The 12,669-nt window shown below is 38.0% G+C and overlaps 3 protein-coding genes across 3 annotated transcripts; all 3 read left to right on the forward strand.

Moving 5' to 3' along the window:
• The first annotated feature begins 149 nt into the window (after positions 1-149).
• On the forward strand, positions 150-803 carry LOC136253646 (serine/threonine-protein kinase TNNI3K-like). Its single transcript, XM_066046307.1, has one exon. It carries the CDS (start codon positions 150-152, stop codon positions 801-803), a length of 654 nt encoding a protein of 217 aa, XP_065902379.1.
• Positions 804-1,081: 278 nt separating this feature from the next.
• On the forward strand, positions 1,082-3,680 carry LOC136254593 (influenza virus NS1A-binding protein homolog). The gene is made up of 3 exons (XM_066047339.1): positions 1,082-1,163; positions 2,508-2,588; positions 2,649-3,680. The coding sequence occupies exons 1-3, from the start codon at positions 1,083-1,085 to the stop codon at positions 3,666-3,668; spliced, it is 1,182 nt and encodes a 393-aa protein (XP_065903411.1). The 5' UTR covers position 1,082; the 3' UTR covers positions 3,669-3,680.
• Positions 3,681-11,637: 7,957 nt separating this feature from the next.
• LOC136253085 (fibrinogen-like protein 1) lies at positions 11,638-12,624 on the forward strand. The gene has a single exon (XM_066045685.1). It carries the CDS (start codon positions 11,655-11,657, stop codon positions 12,453-12,455), a length of 801 nt encoding a protein of 266 aa, XP_065901757.1. The 5' UTR covers positions 11,638-11,654; the 3' UTR covers positions 12,456-12,624.
• The last annotated feature ends 45 nt before the right edge of the window (positions 12,625-12,669 follow it).

Consider the following 12,669-nt stretch of genomic DNA (forward strand, 5'->3'; position numbering starts at 1 on the left):
CCGCGTTTTTAAATACAGTAGCTAGCCTCAGTACTGCCGGTGAAAAGTCATTGGAGTTGTTAGTTGTTGCACTTCAATTATTTTTGCGAGTTTTTGTGGCGGAAACAACCTCATTTTGGCGAAGCCGGCAAGACCTGTTCAGTTCTATAATGGAACTCAAGTCTGCTGATTTGTCGCTGATCAACGAACCCCAGACAATGGTAGCTGCTACGCCTCTTAATAAAAACTTACGTCTACAAGAAACTTTTGGAAGAGTTTACGCTGTTAAGCACTCAGAAACTATCTGTGCCGCTAAAGAATTCTGTACAACAAGAACCTTAACCAGACAAGTAGTGGAACAAATTTTAAGGAGCTACAGCAAATTACGTCATCCTAACGTCATACAGTTTCTAGGTGTATTTTACAATCAATCCAGCAAGGGTTTGAGGCTGCCAGTAATAGTTATGGAGATGATGGCAGACAGCCTCACTTCACTAATAGACAAACATCAGACAATTCCAGTAAAGTTCTCTATTATACATGATGTCTCCCTTGGTTTATGCTACTTCCACAGTCATGACCCTCCCATAATCCATGGTGAACTGTTTCCCCATAAAGTCTTGTTGATAGCACAGCATGTGGCCAAGATTAGTTTTGGAGTGACCGGCAAGTTGAGAGATAGCCAAAACAGAATTTCTGTCGTAACACCAGCAAACTTGGAGTTTATGCCACCAGAAGTATTGGCTAATAATTTTGTTTACAGGCCTTCCACAGACATTTTCTCATTTGCTGGAATAGTTCTGTACACCGTCAACCAGCAGTAGCCCACTCCATCTGCTCTAAAAATAAAGTTTGATTCTGGTACCAATAAAACAATATTGTTGTCAGAGCGTGAACAACGTCAAGCACATTTGGACAAAATGAGAGAAGAATTTAAAGCCTTGAGGTTACTTGCTGAAGAGTGTTTAGATAATGATCCTACTGTGAGACCAAACATAGCGACTATTTGTAGAAGAATTGCAAAAAGTAAGGATGACTTTATGAAAGAGTCGCATTATGCAAAAGACGTTACAATTATTGAATTTTATGAACAATTTGAGGATATGAGAATTACAGCCAAGCAATTAAAAGTTGAAAATGAATTTTTAATCCATGAAATTGAACAGCTGCAGATACGACAGTTGGTGAGGATTATTTAGCATCATTTATCACATGCACACTCCAATAAAATACATACATGATAAAAATTTGTGACGTGATATTCAGTATATGTCGTTGGAAATCTCAAGACTTGCTGCTAAAATAGTGCATGTATCATTCCAAAATTTGATAGTCAAAGGAAAAAGAAAAGTATGGTAATTTTAAGAGGGGGATGCACCAGAGTAGTAGGTATATGGAGCAAGGGGTCTGGGGGGCACAACCTCCCAGAAGTGATAGCTATTTTATATGTTTCAAGACTAAACTTTTTGATGTAGAGTGGTTTATGCACTTATATGCATACTGCTTTCTTTCTAAGTGGCCTACATTGATCAGGAGTTGTATATAAGTAACAGTCATGAGCAATTCAACTAGCTATAGCTGTAATTATATATGGACCATGTGCATTTCATTTGCAAAATATCTTCAGTGTGCCCATGCATACATGCATGGGATAGTGCCACATGCAAATGCAAGTTTTTAAATATTCATGCAGCAACTATGGAGGTTTCACAAATAGTGTTATACGTGGTGACTGTTCTATTAGAGTATTTGATTGACCGCTCTATTAGAGTATCTCGATCTTGTGTGTGTGTGTGTGTGTTTTAAATGATAAGTGCAATGGATTTGTATAGGATATAGAGGTGTAGAGTATTCGTAGAGTTATTACTTGAGTATGCCGGTGTGGCCCAATGAGATTATATATGAGTGACACTATAGATATGTATACATTAAATTATTATTTCTGGCATGTTCAAAAAACAGTGTAATTCTTCTATATTCACCTATTATTAGCAGACAGTAGAGCACATGTACACCCCCTCCTCCATACATATGGTGATTTCTTGCACTTCGTGAGAAAAGCATCAAACTTGGCACATGCTAATCAACAACATTCGCTGAAATACAAAAAATGAGATCAAGAAGGACAACACTCCTGTGATCTGCCAATGTACAATCTGTATCAGACCCAAGTAATATCTAACTATGAAAAAAATCAAGCATGTAAGTGTCAGCCGGCCAGTAGAAGTTAATTTTATATTTCTCATAATGGGATAATTCTGAATTTGGGTTGTTTTCAAAGTATGTCTGGGCCTGACTAATACTGCATACCAAGTGCCATGAAGGGGATGTATGCAATGATCACTGGTCTATGGTCAACATTAAAGTTTTTGGCAGAAAAAACATAAAACGTTATGATCCCTACTACAGCGTATTAGATTGTACGCAGAATGATAAATTCACACACAATTATGTAGCTATAGGTCAGATCATTAAATAATAGACTTGTGCACGCGTCAGATTGAATGTTAATTATGTTCAATGTATAGTATGACTCAACAAACACTAAGCCAATGCTACCAGTAGTCAGTGAACTTAATGAACTAATGATTAGGAAGTCACCTACAGCTGTAAGTGAGTCATTTTTCTATTAGGAGCGCATTTTAGATATACCACTGCCTCTTTCACAGGAGGCACCACCACTAATACCAGCACTACTTAGTGGAAAGTACCAACTCAAATGGACACAACTAGCTGATCTACCTGCTCCAATGTTTGCTACATATGTTGCTGTACAAGACAAGAAGATCTATGTGTGTGGTGGACACAGTCCAGTGGAAGAAGCTGAACATCATGTGTATGTGTATGACATGACTACTAACCAGTGGGGTCAGTTACCTCCTCCAGGACATTACTATGGTGTCCCTCATATTATTGGTGGAAAATTGGTGATCATTGGTGGTAACTTATCTGTGACTAGGGAAATGACCAATAAAGTGTCTACATTAGATGGTCTAACTTGGACATCTCACTATCCCAACTTGTTGTCAGTTAGGAGTAGACCTGGAGTGGTTACTCATAATGAACATGTCATTGTTGCTGGAGGACGTAAACGGAATATCAATGAAACAATAGTAGCACAAAATGATATTGAAATTCTTGAATGGACAGAGAATACTCACTGGAGGAGGGTGTCAATTATCCTTCCCGTACCAATGTGGGACTTTACACCAACTATTTGTGAAGGTTATTTATTCATTATGGGTTACTCTAATCAGATTGGTTATCGTTACAATGCTGTATACAAAATACCAGTGAATGATATTACAGCATTATTCAATCAAGAAACAAAATCCACAGAGGTAAATTCGAAATGGAGAAAGTTAGCTGCCACCAAAAACTTTGCAACAGCTACTGTCCCTGGTTCATCTCCGCCAGCAGTAGTTGGTGGAGACAAAGATCCTAATATACCAGTTGCTGATATTGAAATATATGACATCTCAACTGATTCATGGAAGACTATTGGCTCTTTGCCATCTGGTAGATCATACCCAGTTGTAGCAGCAGTTACAAATAATACTATCATTGTTATTGGTGGATGTGTTGTATCTGACACTATGGTTAATTGCAAGTTTACAAGCATGACTAAAATGGAAATGGGACAAGCTGAACTCCCAAAAATTAAGAAATGTACAATTATAGACTTTTAAAGTTGTTATGAATACACATTCTTGATAGATAAACAACTATCAGGTCACAACATAATATGCATGATTTCAGTAAAGTTCCCAGCTAAGGCTATTGTGTACTTTTTGATAAAAGCATGAAACTTGGTACATGGTTTGTGTATACCATAAATGTAATTTTCAGCTAGATAGGGAGCCACCTTAGATTTGATCTTTGGTGATAATTAAATGCTCAAAAGCTGTCAGTTTTGTCTCTATTTCATGTTTGTATGAACCAAAATCCACAAATTTGGTGTCAAATAGAAACTCTTGCTCTAAAGAATTAGCTGAAACTCCATAGCTTAGTCTGTTCTAAAGATATAGAGATTTCATGGTAAAACATACCGCTATTTTCTCCTGCCAAGATACAAAAAAGATTAGGTTTACTTTCTAATACTGAATATTAGAAAGTAAACCTACTCTTTGTAACTGGGTGGGAGAATATAGTTACATAGACATGATAGATCAATGAACTACTATGGGGTACATACCTAAATAGTTATTCTGCATAACTGATTTTTGTGTGCATGAGGTCCAATTTAAGTGAATTTTGGCAAAATTCCCAGTACTATTTTTGTATGAATGCATTTCTAGATCTACTTTGGCTACTGGATTAACATTAACTAAAACATGTTACCAAGAGTCCTCTCTTATTATTAACTCTTGATGTTACCCTATATCCTCACACAATTTTCTACCTCATTGAGTGTTGGATTGTATAATAATAGATGTTTCACTGTAGCTGTTCAGCATCAGTAACTCACCTACGATTTTTATGGCATCGCAGTATTGATTTCTTTAGTCACTGCCATTTTAAAGTGAACTACATGTTTACAAATATGGAAGTGCCTATATACTCAGGGGCGGATCCAGAGTTTGGAAAGAGGGGGGGCACCTTGCTGAAAAACAGTTGAAGACCAAAAAAAAAAAAAAGGTCACAACAATAATAACTAGTTATCCTTTATCAAATATATCACGTCTGTTATGTAAAATAAAATCCTATTTATAGCTTCATAGGTAAGCTACACTGCCTCATGAACATTGTGACTGCTTTATTAGAGTAATTGACTACTCTATTAGGCCACTCCAAATAAATTCTCTGTTTCCCGTCCACCGCCCGCATCTAGTTACTGTCAGCTCTAAATATTCTATTATAACGTATTCTTTCATTATTTTCCGGTTATTGTTGCATACTGACAGGCTCACTTGAAACCATGTCAGCTCACGTGTCAGTAGTGCTATCAGGTCGGCACAAACTTCACGTCTGTGCTATTTTTGCTGCGTAAAAAGGAAGGAATAAGCTTAAGCATGCTTTTATGCAGCTTTTTATGGTTGTGCTAGACAAATAATAGCTTTAAAAGCTGCCAGGCTAATCTTATAATGAATAATGGAAATGGACCGCCCGCCCGCATGCAAATATGCTTGAGTCCAGGACGGGAAACAGAGAATTTATTTGGAGTGGCCTTAGAGTATCTCGATCTTGTATGCAATTTCTTGGAAGGGCATTTGCCCCAAATGCCCCATCCTGGATCCGCCATTGATACCCTAGAAGAGAAAGCCACAAACACAGGCAAGATTGATATATTGCCCCACCTTATAGTAGGCATTCCAGTATCCGAGATTTTTTAATAAAAAAATTCTCCGTATATTCCCAATAGAACCGTGGCACAAAATAACAACTCGTGTTTAACTTGGGATTGCTCCGTCGTCCAAGCTCCAATGAGGATGAAAATCGCTGTGGGGCTTGTCCACACGCTGATCATGAAAATCTTAGTTTTATCGTGCGCATTACATATAAGTAAGTTTTGTGTTGTTTTGTAATCTTTTTAAGCCTTGTAATGTATGTAGAATACTTTAAAACTTTAAAAAACGTATTGTCGGGTGGAAGGTAGTCATTGGTGCTTACTTTAAAGTGCGTAGTTACTTCACTCAGGTTAGCGATTTTCAGCTCCAGCGCAATATTTTGATGGCTGTGTCATCAGCTCAAAGGTATAAACCACTTCAATGTCAGCATAACAATGCCATATTTGAAACCACAACTCCACCTTAGGTATTGTTGCATCATTGTGGCACCTCCACTTTAGTTGTTACCTTTATAAGTTGTTAACTTGATGTTTTTACTAACTTGAGATAGCCACTTGCCTATGGATATACACCATTGTATTGAGAAGTGTGCAGTAGGTGAACATATTTGCTTACCACAAAGCATACAAAGATCGCTGAGATCCAATAAGACCTGAAGTTACTCTCATTACATGTACAAACTTGCAGCTAGAAGCAGAGGCGTAGCTAAGGGGGGGGGGGGGGGGGGGGCAAGGGGGGGCATTTGCCCCCCCATCACTAAATGATGTTTTTAAAACCTTCGTCACAAGTTTACCAGTATTAAACTGACACGCAAATGACTGTAAATTATGTACACTACTACGCGGTATCACCACTGCAGGGGTTGCTAGTGCATGCGCACGCACAACATTCAACTCGCTCGTGAATTCATCAAACGAAAATATTAGAGACATACTTCTATATTTAGCCTAGTCTCGTGCCCAGCCGGGCTCGCGCTAATGCGCAAACACCGTCTGGTGACAATGCTCGAGTTTCTTGGGCCCGGAAGTGCGATCCAGCCAAAATATTGGCTGGCCAATCAGAATCGAGGAGTTGCATAATCGTTTTAAAACAGTGAAAAACCATTCGAAAATGGGTAGGAATAAAGTAAAACTCAGAATATGAAATTTACTAGATGCGATCTCTTCATTCATTGTATTAGTAGAGGACGCGTTTCATTTCTGGTTAAACGTCGAGTCACGATTCATAAGGTGAGATCGGAAAAACAACTTGACAACAAACATCTTGGACAACCTAGGTGAGTAACTTCTGATAAAATGGCTTTAAATAGTCTGCTTTTTCGTCTACTTCCAATACATTCATGCGATTATGCAACTCGTCGATTCTGATTGGCCAGCCAATATTTTGGCTGGATCGCACTTCCGGGCCCAAGAAACTCGAGCATTGTCACCAGACGGTGTTTGCGCATTAGCGCGAGCCCGGCTGGGCACGAGACTATATTTAGCCTAGATTACTCGCGTGATAGAACATTTTTGAATCTAAAAAGAGTGACCCGCTTCTCCGCAGCAGGAGTCACAACTCACAAGTGACAAAGGAGACCAGATGACGCTATGAACCTGCTGCCTACGAGGTGATAAAGTGTTAGCTAAATAAATGTACCAAGTTTATTTTATCGAATCGATCACACTGGACCTTTGTACGTACGGCAGTGCAGTCTGTTTTTACTTTGTCAGTCAGTCAGTCAGGTGGATCAGTCAAGCTTACAAGTTCTGCTAGCAAGACAGGTGGGATTTGGTGCAATACATGGCATTTGAATTTCGCCGAGTGAAGTGAGTGAATACGTCATCCTGTCAGCAGTGTGCTAGGACTGCAGCACAGGCTGTGGCTAACGTAAAGTAACTTGTATTTGCACTAAAGTATTAGCTCTACCGGACTGGATGAATTTGTTGGAGTACAGTTGTGGCACGTGCGATGATGCTCGACGAATATAGCTACCTCGATTGGAAGCATTCAGTACTGAAATAGTTACGTAGCTAGTTATTTAAGCTGTAATAATACAACACCGTATGTTGGCTAGCCCCCCCATTGGGTCATTAGCCTTTTTTTTGCAATCATGAATGATTTTGAGTGTTTCGTGGGGTCATGCCTGCCTCTCCATCACCTTCTGGCTAGAAGCAACTGCAGTTTCAAGATAGTCCAGATTGCCAGATGACTTCCTAATTCAATTGTGCCATTTTCCCTTTAAAATGTATGGGGATCCCTGGAGAAAAAATGTACCTTTTTTCAGGTTTTAAGCACTGTGCATGCCAAAGTAGCTAATTCCAACCCAACAAACTATATGTTTCTGAGTTCGGCAATCAATACTCTATCTATTGAGCATATAAAAAGCCCATTTTTCCAAAATTTAAAAATCAGACTGGAATGTCTACAGTTATAGCTACCGGTCATGGTATAGGGTCAAAATAAAACCTTTTGACGATATTTTGTACATTATTTTTTGGAAACTTAATACAAGTTTCCTTAATTCTAATTTGGTATATGATTACTGTGCAAGGTTGCAATAATATGCATAGTTAAGGAACTTGTAGTTAAGATATAAATGCCCAACATTATTCTTACCCCAACACAAAAGTAGGTTAGCTATGTAATTTATCTGCATGACTCTGCAGCGTAAATAACAGAAAGCTGCAGGTGGGTCACACTCAAGCTCAGAGGCGTAGCTAAGGGGGGGCATTTGCCCCCCCATCACTAAATGATTTTTTTTTTAAACCTTCGTCACAAGTTTACCAGTATTAAACTGACACGCAAATGACTGTAAATTATGTACACTACTACGCGGTATCACCAGGGGTTGCTAGTGAATGCGTACACACAACATTCAACTCGCTCGTGAATCCATCGAACGAAAATATTAGAGACATACTTCTATATTTAGCCTAGATTACTCGCGTGATAGAACATTTTTGAATCTAAAGAGTGACCCGCTTCTCCGCAGCAGGAGTCACAACTCACAAGTGACAAAAGAGACCAAATGACGCTACGAACCTACTGCCTACGAGATGATAAAGTGTTAGCTAAATAAATGTACCAAGTTTATTTTATCGAGTCGATCACACTGGACCTTTGTACGTACGGCAGTGCAGTCTGTTTTTACTTTGTCAGTCAGTCAGTCAGGTGGATCAGTCAAGCTTACAAGTTCTGCTAGCAAGACAGGTGGGATTTGGTGCAATACATGGCATTTGAATTTTGCCGAGTGAGGTGAGTGAATACGTAATCCTGTCAGCAGTGTGCTAGGACTGCAGCACAGGCTGTGGCTAACGTAAAGTAACCTGTATTTGCACTAAAGTATTAGCTCTACGGGACTGTGGATGAATTTGTTGGAGTACAGTTGTGGCACGTGCGATGATGCTCGACGAATATAGCTACCTCGATTGGAAGCATGCAGTCAGTACTGAAATAGTTACGTAGCTAGTTATTTCAGCTGTAATAATACAACACCGTATGTTGGCTAGCCCACCATTGGGTCATTAGCCTTTTTTGCAATCATGAATGATTTTGAGTGTTTCGTGAGGGCATGCCTGCCCCTCCATCACCTTCTGGCTAGCTACGCCCCTGCTCAAGCTGCCTCTTATCATACAGCAAGCTTTGTCTAGTGTGCAAGGTCCAAACTTTCGAAAAATTAAGCAAAATATATAGACTTCGTGGAAATGTCAGAGACTTCTTGGTACATGCAGCAAACAGTGTCAGATAGCAGAGGCATTTTGGAGTACAATTAGGTTAGAGAGATTCACTGTAGTAGCTTTAATAATATATGAATTTGCTCCAAATGTAGCTATACTGATTTACTGTTCTATTGTGTGCATGGTTTGAAATATTTTCCAGTGGTTGATATTAAACATTAATTTTTAGTATGGCAGCTGGTTACTTGCATGTCACAAACTATGTTATAGGTACTGTTCATGTGCATCTATATGGTGCTACAACTGAAGGAAGAGTCTTGACAAATCCTGGCTACATATGTTTATGCTGGCAATAATCACACTGTCGCAGTAATTTGGATATAATATGATTACTACTATAAGAAACGTTAATTTGAAATTTTATAACTTGCGTCATGGTTAATTTTCTATAATAAATATTAACATGGAGTCACGGCTTTGATGTGCTATGATACTATGTGTGTAGTATATGAGCATTGGGACAATCTGCTTAAAAGGGATGACATTTACAATCACAGATAGCTCTAGTTACTAATTCCATATGCTATTTATCTAAACTTGCTAGCTACCCTACCATATAACGAACAAAACAAAACATGGCCATGTAAACTAAACATGTAATATTAATGTCCATATGCATGGCATGGCGGAAACCTAGCCACATGGAAACAATAAGTAATAGAAATGCTACAGTAACCAACATTATGTTTCTGTTGCATCACTTTAAGCTTTCTCTTGCTATCATCATCATTTAGAGAGGCGGTGGAACAGGTTACAAAGTGAGGGGGTCAACTTTGACAGTAAAATTTGCACAGAGCATACAACAGATATGGTTGTTATTTTTAGGGGGTGGGGGGGGCTTGCCGCAGGAATATTTTAATATATTTAGACTATGTTAAACTAAACTTTGAGTTTTTAAGGAAATGTAAATGTGACTGTTCTATTAGAGTAGTTGAGTGTGTTATTAGAGTATCTGACTGCCTTATTATGCAGAGTACTACTTCTTGCAAGCTTTAGCTAATAAACGTGGGGATGTGTTCACTGCTTATGATAGAGGCTCATGCAAACTGTAAATTTGATTTGGCTGAAAACATGTGTATTATATATATTATGTGTAAAACATACTTCTCCAATGTGTGTTGGTAATTCCAACAGTGCAGTGATAAATTAATTTGTTGGCTATGAACAACATTAAAATGTAATTAATGGTTAAGGTTACTTAATTTGATGGAGACTAGCAGGTCATCGTACTCACTTAGCATGTCACTATAATTGAAGGTATACAATGGAATTGTTCTTAACAAACTCCCTGACACAATAGAAAAAACCTCCATAATAGGGACAAAATTTTGGTCCCAACAGGTCTGGTTAATACATTTTTTAATCTATATTACAGCAAAAAGTGGCCAAAAATTCTGGGTCCCAAAATGTCTGTAATAGAGAGGTTCCATGCACTGTATGCATGTGTATGTCAACTTGCATGTCCTAAACTAATGTGGTGTGGTGTTATAAGGAGGAGTATTGCATGGCAATGACAGGTCATGGCCACATTTCACACTAGATCACATTCAGTAAAAGTGTTTACGATAGCATTCAGCACATTGTTGTAGAATTTGGACATACTTTACTGTTGATCACTTCTATAAAATATTTTATAGCTTGTACATATATGGTTACATTAAATCGTTCACGCTGACAGTAACACATATGTGTAGTATTTAGATGTGCTATCATGCTAATGTGTTTGCAATCTGATTTTAAGAAATTAGTAACCTTGTAAAGCTAAACATCTGTATGGCAGTGCATGTATGTATGAAAAATGGTATGCAGTGTGGTTATACAATATTATAGCTTCTGGTTTTTGTTAGCTACATAGTTGCATATTTATGTATGCAGTGTATTATTTAGCCTGTAAGCATACTTTAGTAACTCTGTATACCTATACTGTCTACATCTTGGTTGTGTCATCTACAAAATAAATTTAATGTATGCTCCTATGTTTATGTGATGTTTCAGCTCCTTAGGACAAGACAGTGAATGTTTTCATTATACGTAACAATTTCATAATTTATATTAGCTCTCCATCTTGGTGCTTTCAATACTCTACATGGTGACTGCATCTATATAATTATGGGACCGGATTTGACAAAACCCAGCAGGCTTCCACACACATCCAATTCTTCGACTTTAACCACTTGTAACCTGCCCAGTCAGCATGCTATTGACCTACAATTTTCACACAATTCTCTCATTGCATTGTGCAATAACAGCTCAAATTGTGAAGTTGATAGCTTATTCCTACATTGCGTTATGATTCTTTGAAGTCACAAATCTGGATGTGTGTGGAAGCCTAGTTTTGTCAAATCCGGTCACATACGCATTATTGTGACCTACAATTTTCACACAATTCTCTCATTGCATTGTGCAATAACAGATCAAATTGTGAGTTGATAGCTTATTCCTACATTGAATTATGATTCTTTGAAGTCACAAATCTGGATGTGTGTGGAAGCCTGATTTTGTCAAATCCGGTCACATATGCATCATTCAATCATATTGTAGCTACTTGTTCAATTTTAAACTTACATACCACAAACCACAATCAACCACATTATACATCATAAGCTGTCATACACATCATACGTACCACTGTTACTATAAAACAACCAAATTATGATCATAAGGTATAATGACTTACCCATCAGTACTAGAGGTTACCACGTTTACTGTTGCTGCTGCTTCTACTGCTACAATGCTGAAGCTACTACTGGTTACAGGTTTACTATCATTCACTCTAGTTGATGGCAAACAGTCAGAGAATGCCACCATGAGCAGTCGCTTCATTGACAGCTGTTGTGATCTTGGGTATGGCAGTTTTGCTTTTTCCAGGAAGACTAAACCATCAGGAATTTATATCATTCCCAATTATTGTAAGGATGATCATTTGAAGGCTGAGGCTTATTGTGACACTGGCAATGGAGGAGGATGGTTAGTAGTACAGAGAAGAAAAGATGGTTCCATTGACTTTAACAACACCTGGTTTGAATATGAAGATGGATTTGGCAAACTGACTGGAGAATTTTGGTATGGATTAAGAGCTCTTCATTGTATCACTAGACAAGGCAGTTGGGAAATGAGAATAGACATCAAGTACAACGATGGCACCAGCAACTTCTTACAGTATGAACAGTTTAAAGTGGCATCAGCTAAAGACAACTACAAGTTAAGTGTTGGAGGATTTCATGGATCTACTAGTGATTACATGGCATATTACAATGGAATGGCATTCACCACTAAAGATGTTGACAATGATCAGTTTAATGGTTATAATTGTGCTATAACTAATTTTGGTGTTGATAGACCTACTGGAGGATGGTGGTATAAAAGTTGCCACTCAAACATAATGCCCAACATGCTTTACACTAGACAGACTGGAATTTTGAGGAATAGTCATTTTATTGAGATAAAGATTAAACCAACCAGCTGTTAAGCACAATTTACTCACACTATACTGTGTGAACATTTGTACACCCCGTATAATTATGTATGTATATATGTAGCTATGTGTGTATATACAGACAATTTATTTTGGTAATCGTTTTTGTGCACATTAATATATATATATACTTTATTGCGTGTATATCAAAACATTAGCAAGTTTAGACGAATATACTTAAATCGATAGCTACACTTGTCCAGTTGCA

The sequence above is a fragment of the Dysidea avara genome, chromosome 4, assembly GCF_963678975.1.
Source record: "Dysidea avara chromosome 4, odDysAvar1.4, whole genome shotgun sequence".
Taxonomy (NCBI): domain Eukaryota; kingdom Metazoa; phylum Porifera; class Demospongiae; order Dictyoceratida; family Dysideidae; genus Dysidea; species Dysidea avara.